The 17,987-nt window shown below is 32.9% G+C and overlaps 1 protein-coding gene across 1 annotated transcript; it reads right to left on the minus strand.

Moving 5' to 3' along the window:
* Positions 1 to 5,168: 5,168 nt before the first annotated feature.
* Positions 5,169 to 11,843, minus strand: LOC145819847 (U-box domain-containing protein 15-like). The gene is made up of 5 exons (XM_082913760.1): positions 11,420 to 11,843; positions 11,171 to 11,287; positions 10,212 to 10,383; positions 6,727 to 6,980; positions 5,169 to 6,473 (listed from the first exon to the last, which is right to left on the minus strand). The coding sequence occupies exons 1-5, from the start codon at positions 11,420 to 11,422 to the stop codon at positions 5,400 to 5,402; spliced, it is 1,620 nt and encodes a 539-aa protein (XP_082769886.1). The 5' UTR covers positions 11,423 to 11,843; the 3' UTR covers positions 5,169 to 5,399.
* Between the last annotated feature and the right edge of the window lie 6,144 nt (positions 11,844 to 17,987).

Genomic DNA, 17,987 nt, shown 5'->3' on the forward strand with positions numbered 1-17,987 from the left:
ATGTCATCAAATATAAACACTAAAATGCCCATAATGCCCTCAAGTGCCCAATTCAAGAATTTCTCAGACTGTTCTTTTGTTGTAAAGAAGAAATTATCAAGGGATCTATTTTTCATGAACTCATATACTAGAAAATGTTTTTAAAAAAAATATTTCTTTAGTTTGAATATATAACTTTTATTTAAATATTTTATTTCATTTTGTAAATATTTTAATATTTTAATTTTAATATTTTAAACTCAAATCACAACTTCACACTCAAATCGTAACCAAACGCATAACTCAAAACTCAATTCAAAAATTATTTTCAAACCTCATAACCAAACACATAACTCGAAACTCCACACTATTTTCAAAACTCTACACTCAAATAATAGCAAAACACATAACAGAAAATTTTAAATATTTAAAATATATTTATAAAATAAAATAAAATATTTAAAATTAAAACTATATATTTAAAATAAAAAATAATTTTTTTAATATTTAAAAAATATATTTAACATAAGTTTGTATTTTTTTTTTTTAAGTTTGTGCTTGGTTATGAATTTTAAAAATAATTTTTGAATTGAGTTTTGAGTTGTATATTTGGTTAAGACTGAGTTTTGAAAAGATTTTTGAAAATTTCTAATTGGAATTGTGATTCTAAAAGAGAACCAAACATGTTTCTGAAAAAAAATATTTTTTCGGAACATGTTTGTACTCAAAACTCAATTCAAAAATTACTTTCAAAAACTCATAACTAAACACAAACTCAAAACTCAATTCAAATATTTTTATTTATTTTAATGTGTATTATATTTCATACATTTATGTGTTGTATTTTTTAATATTTTAAATATTAAAAATTTTATTTTTTATTTTAAATGTATAATTTTTATTATAAATATTTTATTTTATTTTATGGTTGTGTTGGTCAGTCACGCGCAGCGATGTTAGCTTCAACAAAGGGCTTTTTCATCTTTTTGCAAGCAAAACACAAAGGGTAATATGGTCATTTCCTATAAGATAATAACGTCGTTTGTGCAAAATAGACAGAATGGGAGAATCTTGTCATTGTCAAGTAAAGTAGGGGAGGTTACTGTAATTATTCAAACCACAAGGGAGGTCCCTGTATTTGTCAAAAACCTCATGGGAGGTAAATGTAATTTACCCTAAATTTATTAGTCTTTTTTATTTTTATGAATAATTTATAATAATAAATTTATCAATACGACATGTAGATAAATAAACCTAATTAATATAACTGATTGGTGAGTGTCTCATACTTTTTTTTTTTATTATTCTGTATATATATACAAAAGAAACTTATAAAAATATCAAATAAAAACTATAGTAAGTAGAAATAAGGGAAAATTATAGTACAATGGAATAGAAAAAAAAATTATAAAAACATGTAAGGTGTAAGTAATTCTATGACAGGGTACAAGTGAAGAGTTGTGGGAGCATTGTACCCCTTCATGTTTGTGTACAAAATAATTTTCTATCCCACTAACATGTAATTCCCCCAAAAAATAATTAAAAATAGGTAAAAGATCAAAACTAATTATTGTAAGATTTAGAGCATCCCCTAGATTACTTATATTTTATCCTAAAATATTATTAAAAAATTCATTCCATATTTTAAGAATCACTTTTTCATTTATTTCTCCCAACAAACTTCCTATTATTTCTCTATTCTATTAACAAATTCTATATTTTTTCTCTATTATATTAAAATATAATTTTTTATTATAAATTAAAAAAATCATAAATGTGTACTACAATTCCTAAACAAAACAAAACAAATAAATAAATAAATATATATATATATATATAAATATATAAGGGTGCTACAGTGACTCCCTAAATTTTATCTTAAAATATTATTAAAAAATTCATTCCCTATTTTTAAGAATTACTTTTTCATTTACTTCTCCCAACAAACTCCTTATTTTTTCTCTATTCTATTAAAATAATATTTTTTATTACTTTTAAATTTAAATATTTTTTTGATAATAAAATAATAAAAACAAAAGCAAGAGCACAACATGCAAGATAGCCTCTCTGCAGTGAAAGGCGACCGGATGACCAGGTGGTCGACCGAGTGGATGTCTGGGGGACGTCCAGGCGTGCCTTCAAAACGAAATAAAATAAGAATTTGCCCTAAAATATTATTAAAATTTTCATTTCCTATTTTAGGAATCATTTTTTCATCTATTTCCCCCAACAAATTTCTTATTCTTTCTCTATTCTAATAAAATATTATTTTTTAATTATTTTATATTTTATATTTTTGGGGATTGAGATACTCAAGGTTGAATAAAAAATAATTTTATATTTTTGGGGGTGAACAATTGCCCCCTACATTTGGGGAGCAATTGTAGCAACACTTTTATTTGAGGGGTGGGTTAAGGGATCTTATGGGGGTGTTTTTTGACAGCAAAATCCCTTATTTTGAGTAAGGAGGTGATATAAGACATCTGTTGAGAATGCTCTTAGGGATGTTCTTAAACGAATTTGATAAATATAAATATTAAAAAGAATGTTTTTTTTTGGTCAAAAAAAGGTAATCATATGAAATAATGAGTGCATTGTATTTATTTTTAACCAAATATATTATTTGAGGAAAAAAAAATGCATTTCAAAAATTCAAACAGATAATTGCAACAAGTCCCTTCTCACCTTCCTCTATTGCCCAACCCCCATATATTTTCTCAAGCACCAAAAAAAATTTAAAAAAAAAAAAATTGAGAGGGAATGATAGAATGAGTGGAGAGTATTTGAGGGTAGCATTGAGGAGTTGGAAATGATTGGAGAGCGTCGCAAGGGATTGGTGATGGTAGTTGGTTATGGTAGGCAAGGTTGAGGTGGGATTATAGTTTAAGAGATTGAGAATAATTTTTATTGTTAGAAAGGTGTCCAAAGAAATTTCTTAAAATTTAATTTTTGACATTGGAATAGGGAGCTAAAGAAAAATGGTGAAAGCTATTAGCAGAACCTAAAAAATAATTATAAAACATTATATATATATATATATATACATATATATTTTGTCCTTCATCTTCTCTCTCTCTCTCTTTTCTCTCTCTCTTTCTCTCTCTTCCGCACTCCTATCTCTTTTTCTTCGCTCACCCACCCTCTCCAAGGTTGTCCCTCTTTCCACAGCCAACTAGTCCACCCTTACCTTATGTAGTCCACCCTTACCTTATGTTGGTATTTTTTTCATAACAAAACATGAAAAATATATAAAATAAATTAAATATAAATGACAAAATATTTTTTTTTTTATTTTTAAAGAATGAAATACAAAATAAAATACACGACTAAAAATATAGAAATAAATTAGATTACATTACTAATAGAACAAATTATTACACATAGATAACTAAGGATTAGAACTCATCTTTGTAAACTAAATTTTTGAAAAAATAAGAACAAATGATAAGAAAAGAATCAAACTGAAACTTGCACTAGACAATTTTTTTAAAACAAATTCACCGCCTTCTAATGGATACTGAAGGTACGTCAACGTTTGTTTCTCAAGATACGACGGTCGAAACCAATTAATACAGAAACACCTTCTGAATAGTTTCGATGAACTTAACAATAGTTGCACTCTCTGTAACAAGAACCAAAAAAGGGGCTAGCAAAAGAAGATAGAAAAATTTTATTTGGTAAAAAAAAAACATCTCTAACTGTTTATCTCAAAACACTATCTCCATTTTTTATTAAAATCTCTCCAAAATTATCCGACTAAGTTGGAGAGAAAAAGTCTCCATTTATACAAGTAAGGGAATCCCTAGCCATGAAGGTTATACATTAATAGATCCATCAAATGCTATTAACCAAGGTTATCAACTCTTAACCATTAGGGCTAGACTTACAAAGATTGAAAACCTATGGTCACTAATATGGCCATCAACTCCATCATCAAAAAATGAGAGTTACAAAAGTCTAAACTTTTCATGTTCTTAAAATATACAAATAAATATGTATATAATGATAGTTGAACAAACCAACTAGATGGGTTACAAAATGAATACTAATGTTAAATCACAACCTGATTTATGCCCAATTCTTAAACACATGTTCATGCTAAGCCCAACACAATATAACTTATCTCAAACTCAAAAGTAAGTCCAAATCTAGGTCCAAATTCACAAGCGTAGGTCCAGTCCAATCCAAGATTACATCCAAATTTAAGCCCAATTTTATTGATATTTACTTTATGAGACAATTTTCATTTACAATCCAATAGTTTCGACTCATTATTTTTATATTACAATCTTCTCACTTAAAAAAATACAAAATCACTAAAACCCACCTCAACCGATAGTTAGATCTTACTTTAATTTTGAATTAATTGTTTTCCAACACCTTCCTCTACCCTCTCTAATCCCCTCCTCCTGCTTACCTCCAGTCGCTTTCACTACCAACTACAACTTTTAACACATTACTAAACATGATTTTATTTTATTTTTATGTGTTTTAAAATATAAAATACACACCGCAAACATGTTTCTATTTTTCATTTTATAAAAATATAATATAAAATAAGAAATTCAGTTTGTTATCAAACAACACCTAAACGAACAGGTTTAGATAGGATAGATTGAACTGCCTTATTTGACCAATTTTGTGATGATGCTAGTGTGGGGTGACTGGTTAGTTTGCCATGACAGCTCAAAACATGATCTTCTTGGTCGGGCAATGTGATCTTCTGTCATCAATGCCCCCCCACGTTATGCCAACTGATGATTATGAAATCGGTGACAAATTTGAGAGGTCCACTTTCGCATCATCCATTGAAGACCCTCCACTTCTTAGGACCACTACCAGCTATCCACCAACTGACTAATCAATATCTTGATTTAAGAGAACATTATTATTGTTACTATCGTTATTTTATTTTTTGGGCAAAGGAGAAGGTGGAGGGGATAGGAAAAGAGTTCGGACTGCAAAAGGAAACAAACTAGTCGAGTTTGCCTCTTATTTTGCTCGTTAAAATCTTGTTTAAGATAGACTTTGTTATGTAAACAAATTAAGTTTGAGTCTATTTTGAAACTCATTAAGTTTTGCCAACGAAGCTTGAACAACATACTACATGACTCATTTATAGCCCTAGAAAGAGGATCCCGAGGCTCAAATGTGAGTGTTGCCCTTGACTGACCCCTTGCCCCTACAAGTTTGGTGCTAATGAAGATTCCAATATAAGAAGTGTCACTACTACAACTGATGAATCAAAATATGACACAACCCACATACCAATAGTTTCTCTACAATTTCAGAACATGTACATGAAGAAAATTCAACAATCCAATACTCAAAGCTCCATTGGGCAGTATCTGCACTTCTAGAACTGTACTGAACATTGATGTGAAATTTTGCTAAATGGATTATAATGACTTATTTATTTATTATTTTTTGTTTGCAAACCTGGGAATATGTTCACACTTACTCATGTGTTGTAACAAGGAGTTCGCTTTCCTCTGGGCTCTACTTGTCCCACATCTTGCAATCTCCGCCAAATGGTCATACACACCATACTGAAGCGCAGCCAACACGAAAGATGAATTCTTCAATCCCAACTCAAGAAGAACCGCCGTAGCACATTCCTTGTTCTTGGGGGTCCCAACTCTTATAATTTCAACTAGAGTTTCAATAAGCGCTAGCTTTCCAATTTCATTTCGTCCTTCAGGATGCGATGCCAGGAGTAGCAAAATCGAGAGTGCTTCATCCACCATACCCAAGTTCTTATCTTCAAGTAAATGAAGTAATGGTGGTACGATACCCGCCTTAATGGCTCTGGACTTGTTAAGCATGTTGAGTGACAAGTTAAAAAGTGCAGTAGCAGCGTCCTTTTTACCTCTGATTGTCCCAGTCCTCAAGAGATCCACTAGAGGAGGAATCCCATTTAAGCAACCGATCATCACCTTGTTCTCATCGAGCATTGACAGGCTAAAGAGTGTCGCAGCAGAGTTCTCCCTAGCCTCATCTGTCCCGTTCTGCAAGATTTCAATGATAGTGGGAATGGCTCCTTCTCTGGCTATGAGTCTTTTGTTCACCTCATCAAGCGACAAGTTTAACAAAGTTGTTACTGTGTGTTCCTGGATCTTGGAATCTGGGTACAACAGGAATTTAATCAAAGGCGGTATTGCTCCCATGTTGGCTAGCAAAATTCTATTATCGGGATTTTCCTTGGAGAGCATGCGGATCTTCACAATGGCTTCTCTCTGGATGTCTAGCTCACGCGAGGATAGATTTTGGACCAAGGACGATATTTCCTCTGTGAGTGCAATCGATGAGTTGTCACAACCATCATAAATATCCTTTCTGGGCAGTTCAAAGTTGTTATTTTCACACCATTGCAGAATAAGGTTGCGGAGAGCGAAGTTTGGTGCTAGAGACATGTGTGCTAAGCTTTGTCCGGTCTTTGGGCAGGTCCGGTGATTTGAATTTAGCCACTTCTGTATGCTCTCTCTTTCGTATGTCTACGAAATTGGCAGCAAAAGTGTATTAGCTCCACACCACAAACATAAACAACAATGTCCTAAATATACTTAAAATATTAAAAGAAGTTTAATATTTTTGGTCAACTTAGTTCCTTGAAGAAATTTTCTTCATTTAATCATTTTGATTGTTGGGTTTTTATGATGACCATGATAAGAAATGAAATTGATACTCAGAACCAAAATTTTAGATCAACGAAGTGCCAAATTTAAAGAAAAATAAATCAATTTTTACCTGTCCAGTTGCAACAATAACAGGATCTGTCATTATCTCCAGAGTTATTGGACAGAGAAATTCATTTGGGATTAACAAGGACCGACACTTTTCTAAACTTCTTGACACAGGATTATCAAGCACAGATATTTCCTCTATCCCAGCAATGTGTATGAATTTTTCCAAAAGATCTACAATTTTCTTGGTGCTATCTACAGTATGGGCACCCTTCTTGTTAACTAATTTTCTAACAGCTATGGTTTCTGTCTTTAAGTCTGTGTAAAAATTTATGTATTATTGATTGTTGTGTTGATACATATTCTGTCTATTACAAATGGTTCCTTATATAGATGTAGGTGTAGTGGATGGTGTGTAGTGGATGGTGATAGTGGTGTAGTGGGTTAGGTTTAGTGGAGTAGGTGAAGTGGTAGTGTTGTAGTGGGTTAGGTTTAGTGGAGTAGGTGAGGTGGTAGTGGTGGTAGGTGATGGTAAATTCTAACAGCCCCCCGCAAACTCAAGGAGGATAGAAACTAACCAACTTGAGTTTGAAGAGAGGAACAAAACAAGAAAATACAGAAAAAAAAGGATAGGAGACACTGTATGGTGGTGTCATAACGTTGTAGAGGACACTGTATGGTGGTGTCATAACGTTGTAGAGGACACTGTATGGGGGTGTCATAACGTGGTAGAGGACACTGGATGGTGGTGTCAGACCGATGTAGAAGACAGTTTATGGGGTCATGTCGGACCGTTGTAGAAGACAGTTTACGGGGTCATGTCGGACCGTTGTAGAAACAGTTTATGGGGTCATGTCGGACCGTTGTAGCAGACAATGTTGTGACAGTTTACGGAGTCTTGTTGGACCCTTGTAGAAACTAACCGGAATCAATGTCGGGACAGTTTACAGAGTCTTGTCGGACCCTTGAAGGAGCTAACCGGAATCAATGTCGGGACAGTTTACAGAGTCTTGTCGGACCCTTGTAGAAACTAACCGGAATCTATGTCGGGACAGTTTACAGAGTCTTGTCGGACCCTTGTAGAAACTAACCGGAATTAATGTCGGGACAGTTTACAGAGTCTTGTCGGACCCATAAAAAATCGCACCCATAAAAAATCGCACCCTCAAAAGGTGTGCCCAATTTTTCAAAAAGGCGTGCCATCAAAAGGCGTGCCCAATCCATAAAAAGGCGTTCCATCAAAAGGCGCGCCCACTTCATCAAAAGACGTGCCGGACATGATGGCGAGGCACGTGAGTGTCTTGGTTGGCGTGCCCGTTTGTCGTCTGGCGTCAAGTGGCGCGCGATACGCGTGGCTGCCTTGGCTATTTAACCAAGACGAAGGCTGAGGCTGAGGCATACCATTCTGAAACCTCTGAAACCAACCCTTCTCTGAAAAACTCTGCCTCTTCGGAGAGAGAAACTGTGGAACACTTTGTAGCCCAGAAAAATGGCTTCGTCTTCCCGCGGGCTGCTCACCCTCTTTCCCGACCTCAACGAGTCAACGAGAGAGAGAACTGGTGCGGTGGCACTGGAACCTCAACCAAGCGCTCCGGAGTTTGCTCCGTTGAACTTTCCGATGCGGTCTGTGGAGCAAAGAATGGCAGTGCAGTCGGATGTGGAAGCCAATCAGTATACATTGAAGTCATGTGTGGAAACCATGACTGCGGTGACAAACTTGTCGAACCGGCTGCAGAGTAGGGCAAATGAGGTGCAGCATTTAAACGCCCAACTGGCTCTGCTCCAACGCATGTATAAGGATGCGCGAGCAGAGATAAGTGTGCTGAAGGCGGAAAATAAGGAGCTGAAGCGGAAGGCCACCGTGATGTTCCGATTTGGAGGGCCGCCATATGCTGCAGTGGAGGAGCAGGCAGGAGGCAACTTGCTGGGTGGCCGAGGAAGCACGGAGGCAGCACCGTCAAGGACCGCCCAGGACGGAGGCAAGAAGAAAAGACCGGCGGAATAGGCGTAGAAGTGAGGTCGGTTGGTGGCCGGCTGCAGAAAAGAAAACAAAGCTGTTGTGGTTGTGATGTTTTGTGTATTTTTTTTTTTTTTTTTTTTTTTTTTTTTTGTGTAAAATGTGGATCGAGGTTGATCCCGATATGAATAAAATGAGTGTATTGTGCTTTGTTGTTTTATGGTATTTTATTTTATTTATTTATTTATTTATTTAATTTTTTTTGTTTGGGGAAGTGAAAACCGTGTGAATGGTTCACATGGGGCTGTCTCCCTTGTGTGATAAAATAATAAAAAGAAAGGTGGGTGTGTGACATATAGGCCTCTGTGGGAGTTCTGTGGAAGAATTATTTTATTGGAGAAGGGAAGGAATTAAAAATTAAAAGAAATAGATAAAAGAAAATCACATGGGTGCAAGTGTGAAAGCTGGTTTGGTGAGGAAAGGAAAAGGAAGTGGAGTGTCAGATCCACTCACACTTGTTTTTGTGTTTTTTGCTTTTAAACAAACATGGCTCTCATAGAGAGAGAGAGAAATCGGTCAAGTGAGATTTGAGATTCACCAACTTGATCAAAGAATGTGAAGAGCGCATTGCAGGGGAAAATGGTGAGGTACCCAGTCAATCGCTGGATCAAACTTCAACTAGTGCTACAGCCGGTGAAGCCGGGTGTTGGCGGAGATGTGATTGTGTCGGAGGCGTCGCTGGCGGCCTCCGCCTCTGTTGGTGGTTCTTTTGGCGGTGGCCGTGGAGTTCCGGCGACGGCATTGTTGGTTGTTCAGACCGAGAGAGAGAGAGAGAGAAAAGAGAGAGAGAGCAGCCTGTGGGTTGGAAATAATGGAGGTAGCATGCTTTCCTTGTCATGGAACATTTTTGCAGAGAGGTGCCTGTTGAGGAAATCCAACTCAAGAACAAAGTTGCCATTGCGAGGTCCTTCAACAAGTTCTTCTTTGAAATGAAGATACTCCGGGACGCTCAACTCCTCAACAACAAGGGCATTAATATTCACTCGGATGTATTCCCAGACACCGGGCCTCAACCGAATAGCAAGAGCAACCCATGGAGGCAAAACTATTGCTTCCTGGGCAGATTTCAGAACCTCTCCGAAGGGTCCATCATGCAGTTTTTGTTGGGCATTGAGAAATTCAAGGAGTGGGTGAGGCTGAAGGTGATGATTGAAACTGGCAAGGTTGATCTGAACAGGGCTTGTGCCTTCACTGTGATGGAAGTCATGCAGAAAGAGTTGGAAGATGAGAGGTCCGGCGGGCGGCCAAGGCGAGGCTGCCGCCCGCCGGTGAAGTGAAAATACCAGGTTCTTAACCTTGCTCTGATACCATGTAAAAATTTATGTATTATTGATTGTTGTGTTGATACATATTCTGTCTATTACAAATGGTTCCTTATATAGATGTAGGTGTAGTGGATGGTGTGTAGTGGATGGTGATAGTGGTGTAGTGGGTTAGGTTTAGTGGAGTAGGTGAAGTGGTAGTGTTGTAGTGGGTTAGGTTTAGTGGAGTAGGTGAGGTGGTAGTGGTGGTAGGTGATGGTAAATTCTAACAGTCTGCAATAGTATGAAGCTCCAATTTTATAGCACGCCTTTCTAGTATTGCATTGTCTGCATTCCGGTCATCGTTTTCAGAAAATACAACCATCATATCCATTGCTAGTTCTATGTCCTGGGTATCAGTCCTCCTCTTTGCTCTTTTGAGTTGCATGCACATTAGCTCAACCTGAGAAAATGGGCAATATAGAATCAAGAAAGTATTTTAGAACTTTTTATGACAAACATCTAGAATAAGAAGAACCAACAACCTTCTACAGGAAACACCCAATTCTTTGAAAAGCTTTTGCCTGAAGAAAACCATCTTCATTTAACTGTTTGAAGTTCCAAAAAACAGATAAGTTGTGTCTGGTAATTTTCTAAGATTATTGTACGGGTGAAAAATAAAAATGAAAACCATCTCAAACAAAGCAAATATTTTGGGTTAATTACACAACATTCCAGTGTATACCATCTGTCACACTTTAATTCTCAATCTTTAATTTACTATTATTTTTTTTTATCATTTTAATCTCCAAAGTGTGCGATCCGTTATACTCTAATCGTTGACGTTAGCAAGGAGGGCATTTTTCCTCCACCCTGATTAGCATTTCTGTGTGAACCCTTATGCTTGGTTGAGGATTTGAGAAAGGATTTGAAAAGGAAAATAGAAAAGGTTGGTGAAATGTGAAAAAAATATACACACATCTCACATAGTTTCACACACTTTTTTCCTTTCCCTTTTTAAATCCCCCAAATTCCACAACCAAACACAAACATAATGATTATCTTTCAAGGCCAAGTTAATTCCATGAAGTTGAGCACATAATATGAAAACTAACAATAGTGGAATAAAATTGAAATTGGTGGTTATGAACTCACAAAGACAAAAGAAACTACTTTACTATCTGTGAAGGTGCAAATCCCAATAACTATGAAATACAGATACAATTAAGAACAAAAGGAGAAAACATTACTTGCTCTTTCACTTCTTCTGAGATCCCAAGCTTCTCATAAGGCATGTCATCCAATGCCTGGTTTAATTTGTCATAAACACCATGAAATCTACTCATCACTGCCTCACTCTCAAATGTCTACAACATGCATTTCATAATTGAAAAAAAAAAACAAAAGATGGGTATTATGAGATCTCAATGAAAACCAACACACACACACACATATATATATATATATATAGAGAGAGAGAGAGAGAGAAGATAACGAACCATGGCTAGCTAGGATTTGATCGTCCTTCAAGATCCGACCTTTGCAAATCAACCTCTGCTGATCAGTCGGAACGTCGCAATTCTGAACGAGAAGAGCTTTGAACGCCTCAACAGTCGCCTGGAGGCTTGTCCGAACAGAGAATTTGGATCCATTGGAGCATCGAATGTTAAGAGTGACTACCTCTTCACCACTACCAACGCCCAAACTCGACTCGGTTGTCTCGCTTTCCGCACCCATTTCCCAGATCAATCAAACAAGCAAAGAAACAGATCTATGAAAAAAGGGACGCAAAAACCCTAACCCTAGAAAGAATCAGAGTCTCTCCTCCTCTTCAATGCTCCTCCTCTTCAATGTACGATTTATCTACTAATATTTCTCCTTCTATTCAAATGAAATTAAAAACCTGTAGAGCGAGAGAGACATATATTAAGCCCGATTAAAAATTACATTATTATAATAAATATTTCGTCCGTCTTTAAATGTTAATTTTTTATTTTATTTTTTATTATTTTAAAAAATATATTTTTTTTAAATAAGGACTAAAATAATATAAATTTTTATTATATTCTTATTTTAAATTTATTACCAACACAAAAGTATAATTATGACAATTAATATTTTTAAAAATATATATTATCAAAGAATAATTTTTAAAAATTATATTTTTAAAATACAACAATTATGTTATTAAAAAAAATAAAATTTACAAAAAAAAACTATTATTTTAAAAGAAAGGAAATAGATAATTTTTGTAAGAAATGAGCTCAAACTAATGCTAATGATCGCTCAACACGGTTGTCATTAATTTTTATTTTTAAATTTATTATTCATTAAATTTTATTAATAAATTTATTAAGTGATAAATTTATGGGTAAATCACATTTACCTCTCCTGAGATTTCTGACAAATATATGATCTCTCTTGTGGTTTGAATAATTACAGTAATCTCCCCTACTTCACCTGACAATATCAAGATTCTCCCAAAATTTGATAGCCGTTTATACACCTAACAAACTCCGCTGATGTCATCAAATATAAGCACTAAAATGCCTATAATGCCCTCAAGGGCCCAGTTCAAGAATTTCCCAGACTGTTGTTCTGTTGTAGAGAGGAAATTATCGAGGGATCCATTTTTCATTAACTCACATACCAGAAAATATTTAAAAAAATATATTTTTTACTTTAAAAATATAATTTTTATTTAAATATTTTATTTCATTTTGTAAATATTTTAATTTTTTAATTTTAATATTTTAAACTCAAAACACAACTTCAAACTCAAATCGTAACTAAACGCATAACTCAAAACTCAATTAAAAAATTATTTTCAAACCTTATAACCAAACACATAACTCGAAACTCCACACTATTTTCAAAACTCTACACTCAAATCATAACAAAACACATAACAGAAAAATTAAAATATTTAAAAATATATTTATAAAATAAAATAAAATATTTAAAATAAAACTATATATTTAAAATAAAAATTATATATTTAAAATTAAAATAATTTTTTAATATTTAAAAAATATATTTAACATAAGTTTGTATTTTTTTTAAAGTTTGTGTTTAGTTATGAGTTTTAAAAATAATTTTTGAATTGAGTTTTGAGTTGTATATTTGGTTAAGACTATGAATTTTGAAAAGATTTTTGAAAATTTCTAATTAGAATTGTGATTCTAAAAGAGAACCAAACATGTTTCTAAAAAAATATATTTTTTCGGAACATGTTTTTACTCAAAACTCAATTTAAAAATTATTTTCAAAAACTCATAACCAAACACAAACTCAAAACTCAATTCAAAATTCTTTTCAAAACTCAAAACCAAATTTTTTCCAAAACTCTATTTTAAAAGAAAAAATTTAAAAAAAAAATTATTTTTTAAAATTATTTTTAGAATCACGTTTGAGTGTGGAGTCGTATTTTGAGTTATGAGTTTTGAAAAGAAAAAGTTTGATTAGTTATAAATTTTGAAATTTTTTGAATTAATTTTTTTAGGGTAAATATTAATATTTTAAATAGTTTTATTTATTTTAATGTGGATTATATATTATACATTTATGTGTTGTATTTTTTATTATTTTTAATATTAAAATTTTTTAAAAAAATTATTTTATTTTAAATATATAGTTTTTATTATAAATATTTTAAAATATTTTATTTTATTTTATGGTTGTGTTGGTCAGTCATGGGCAGCGATGTTAGCTTCAACAAAGGGCTTTTTCTTCTTTTTGCAGGCAAAAACAAAGGTAATATGGTCATTTCTTATAGGATACTAACATCGTTAGTGCAAAATAGACAGAACAGGAGAATCTTGTCATTGTCAGGTAAAGTAGGGGAGGCTACTATAATTATTTAAAACACAAGGGAGGTCCCTGTATTTGTCAGAAATCTCAGGGGAGGTAAATGTAATTTACCCTAAATTTATTAGTCTTTTTTATTTTTATGAATAATTTATAATAATAAATTTATCAATACAACATGTAGATAAATAAACCTAATTAATATGACTGATTGGTGAGTGTCTCATACTTTATTATTATTATTATTATGTATATATATACAAAAGAAACTTATAAAAATATCAAATAAAAACTATAGTAAGTAGAAGAAATAAGGGAAAATTATAGTACAATAGAATAGAAATTTTTTTTTTATAAAAACATGTAAGATGTAAGTAATTCTATGATAGGGTACAAGCGAAAAGTTGTAGAAGCATTGCACCCCTTCATGTTTGTGTACAAAATAATTTTCTGTCCCACTAACATGTAATTCCCCCAAAATATAATTAAAAATAGATGAAAGATCAAAACTAATTACTGTAAGATTTAGAGCATCCCCACTAGATTACTTATATTTTACCCTAAAATATTATTAAAAAATTTATTTCCTATTTTAAGAATCACTTTTTCATCTACTTCTCTCAACAGACTCCCTATTATTTCTTTATTCTATTAACAAATTTTATATTTTTCTCTATTATATTAAAATATAATTTTTCATTATAAATTTTAAAAAAAAATAAAAATCATAAATGTGTACTACAATCCCTAAACAAAGCAAAGCAAAATATATATATATATATATATATGGGTGCTACAGTGAATCCTTGCAAATAGGGAGGCACTGCAGCAATTCCTATTTTAGAGGAGTGTTTAAGGGAGCTACTGCAAGTGTATAAGGGCCATCAAACCCCTTAAAATAGATAAGAATGAGATATAAGGGTTCTATTAGGGATGCTCTTAAACGAATTTGATAAATATAAATATTAAAAAGAATGTTTTTTTTGGTCAAAAAAAAGGTAATCATATGAAATAATGAGTGCATTTTATTTATTTTTAACCAAATATATCATTTGAGGAAAAAAAAATGCATTTCAAAAATTCAAACAGATAATTGCAACAAGTCCCTTCTCACCTTCCTCTATTGCCCAACCCCAATATATTTTCTCAAGCGCCAAAAAAAATAAAAATTAAAAATTAAAAATTGAGAGGGAATGATAGAATGAGTGGAGAGTATTTGAGGGTAGCATTGATTGGAGAGCGTCGCAAGGGATTGGTGATGGTAGTCGGTTATGGTAGGTAAGGTAGAGGTGGGATTATAGTTTAGGCCCCGTTTGTTTGAGATTATAGAGAGGGGATTGAGACTACTAATACCTTGGTATTATTAATACCTTATGGTCATGTTTGTTTGGGTGGACATGAGCTTGGGATTGGACTAATAGTCCAATAAAATTATTAATCCGATATTTGGTTAAACAATTGAACTACGGACTAATTATTTTAAACTTAACTATTAGTTAAGATAGGATATATAATCCAATGGATTTGTAGTCCTAGGACTATTAGTCATGGGAATGCTAATCCAGTCCGCCCAAACAAACATGGCCTATTTGTTTTTGAGAGATGGTCTTGGGACTACTAATACCTTGGTATTACTAATCCCTTGGAAGAGGGATTCATAGTGAGGAGGTAGAGATGGTATTAGAAAAATAGAGAGGGGATTATATATTTTTTTATTTTTTATATATTGGGATTTTTTTTAAATATTAATATTTAATTTTTATATTTTTTTATTTGTTTTATTATTTTATATAAAAATAATTTAACAATTTCTCACTATTAATCCCCTCACTATCAATCCCCTCACTAACAATCTCCTCACTATTAATCTCATCACTATCACTTCGCTCCATTCTATCTCTGAAAGCAAACAGAGCCTTAAGAGATTGAGAATAATTTTTATTGTTAGAAAGGTGTCCAAAGAAATTTCTTAAAATTTAATTTTTGAGATTGGAATAGGGAGCTAAAGAAAAATGGTGAAAGCTATTAGCAGAACCTAAAAATAATTATAAAAACATTATATATATATATATATATATATATTTTTCTTTCATTTTCTCTCTTTCTCTTCCGCGCTCCTATCTCTTTTTCTTCCCTCACCCAGCCTCTCTAAGGTTGTCCCTCTTTCTACAACCAACTAGTCCACCCTTACCTTATGTTGGTATTTTTTAATAATAAAACATGAAAAATATATAAAATAACTTAAATATAAATGACAAAATATATTTTTTTATATTTAAAGAATGAAATACAAAATAAAATACACGACTAAAAATACAGAAATAAATTAGATATCATTACTAATAGAACAAAATATTACACATAGATAACTAAATATTAGAACTCATCTTTGTAAATTAAATTTTTGAAAAAATAAGAACAAATGATAAGAAAAGAATCAAATTGAAATCTACACTAAATAATTTTTTTAAAACAAATTTACCGCCTCCTGATAGATATTGGAGGTACGCCAACGTTTGTTTCTCAGGATACGACGGTCGAAACCAACTAATATAGAAACACTTTCTGAATAGTTTCGACAAACTTGATAATAGTTGCATTCTCTCTAACAAGAACCAAAGAAATGACTAGCAAAAGAAGATAGGAAAAATTTTATTTGGTAAAAAAAAAACATCTCTAACTGTTTATCTCGAAACACTATCTCCATTTTTTATTAAAATCTCTCCAAAATTATCCGATTAAGTTGGAGAGGAAAAGTATCTATTTATACAAGTAGGATAATCCTTAACCATGAAGGCTGTACATCAATAGAGCCATCAAATGCTATTAACCAATGTTATCGACTCTTAGCCATTAGGACTAGAGTTACAAAGATTGAAAACCTATAGTCACTAATATGGTCATCAACTCCATTATCAAAAAATGAAAGTTACAAAAGTCTAAACCTCTCTTGTGCTTAAAATATACAAATAAATATGTATATAATGATGGTTGAATAAACCAACTAAATGGATTACAAAATGAATACTAATGTTAAGTCACAACTTGATCTAAGCTCAATTCTCAAACACATGTTCATGCTAAGCCCAACACAATATAACTTAGCTCAAACTCAAGAGTAAGTCTAAGTCCAAGTCTAAGTTCAAGTCCAAACTCAGCATATGCACAAGTACAAGTGTAGGTCCAGTCCAAACCAAGATTACATCTAAATTTAAACCCAATTTGATATTTATTTTATGAGACAATTCTCATTTACCTAATAGTTTCGGCTCATTATTTTTATATTACAACCTTCTCACTTAAGAGAATACAAAACCACTTCGACTCACCTCAACCGACAGTTAGATCCTACTTTAATTTTGAATTAATTGTTTTCCAACACCTTCCTCTACCCTCTCTAATCCCCTCCTCCCCCTACTCCTGCTTACCTCCAGTCGCTTTCACTGCCAACTATAACTTTTAACAAATTACTAAACATGATTTTATTTTATTTTTATATGTTTTAAAATATAAAATACACATAGCAAACATGTTTTTATTTTTTATTTTATAAAAATATAATATAAAATAAGAAATTCAGTTTGTTATCAAACAACACCTAAACGAATAGGTTTAGATAGGATAGATTGAATTGCCTTATTCGACCAATTTTGTGATGATGCTAGTGTGGGGTGACTGGTTAGTTTGCCATGACAGCACAAAACATGATCTTCTTGGTCGGGCAATGTGATCTTCTGTCATCAATTCCCCCCCACGTTATGCCAGCTGATGATTGAAATCGGTGACAAATTTGAGAGGTCCACTTTCGCATCATCCATTGAAGACCCTCCACTTCTTAGGACCACTACCAGCTATCCACCAACTGACTAATCAATATCCTGATTTAAGAGAACATTATTATTATTACTATCGTTATTTTATTTTTTGGGCAAAGGAGAAGGGGGAGGGGATAGGAAAAGAGTTTGGACTGCAAAAGGAAACAAACTAGTCGAGTTTGCCTCTTGTTTTGCTCGTTAAAATCTTGTTTGAGATGAACTTTATTATGTAAACAAATTAAGTTTGAGTCTATTTTGAAACTCATTAAGTTTTGCCAACGAAGCTTGAACAACTTACTACTTGACTCATTTACAGCCCTAGAAAGAGGATCCTGAGCCTCAAATGTGAGTGTTGCGCTTGGCTGACCCCTTGCCCCTACAAGTTTGGTGCTAATGAAGATTCCAATATAAGAAGTGTCACTACCACAACTGATGAATCAAAATA

Source organism: Camellia sinensis, chromosome 2 (genome assembly GCF_055761805.1).
Source record: "Camellia sinensis isolate YWXY chromosome 2, ASM5576180v1, whole genome shotgun sequence".
NCBI lineage: Eukaryota > Viridiplantae > Streptophyta > Magnoliopsida > Ericales > Theaceae > Camellia > Camellia sinensis.

What these genes read in the sequence shown, in the direction of transcription:
- LOC145819847 (XM_082913760.1), bottom strand. An exon ending in CAGAAGAAGTGAAAGAGCAA is followed by an intron (nt 10,384 to 11,170) that starts GTAATGTTTTCT and finishes CCATTTTCTCAG; the next exon opens with GTTGAGCTAATGTGCATGCA. An exon ending in GCTTCATACTATTGCAGACT is followed by an intron (nt 6,981 to 10,211) that starts GTTAGAATTTAC and finishes ATTTTTACACAG; the next exon opens with ACTTAAAGACAGAAACCATA.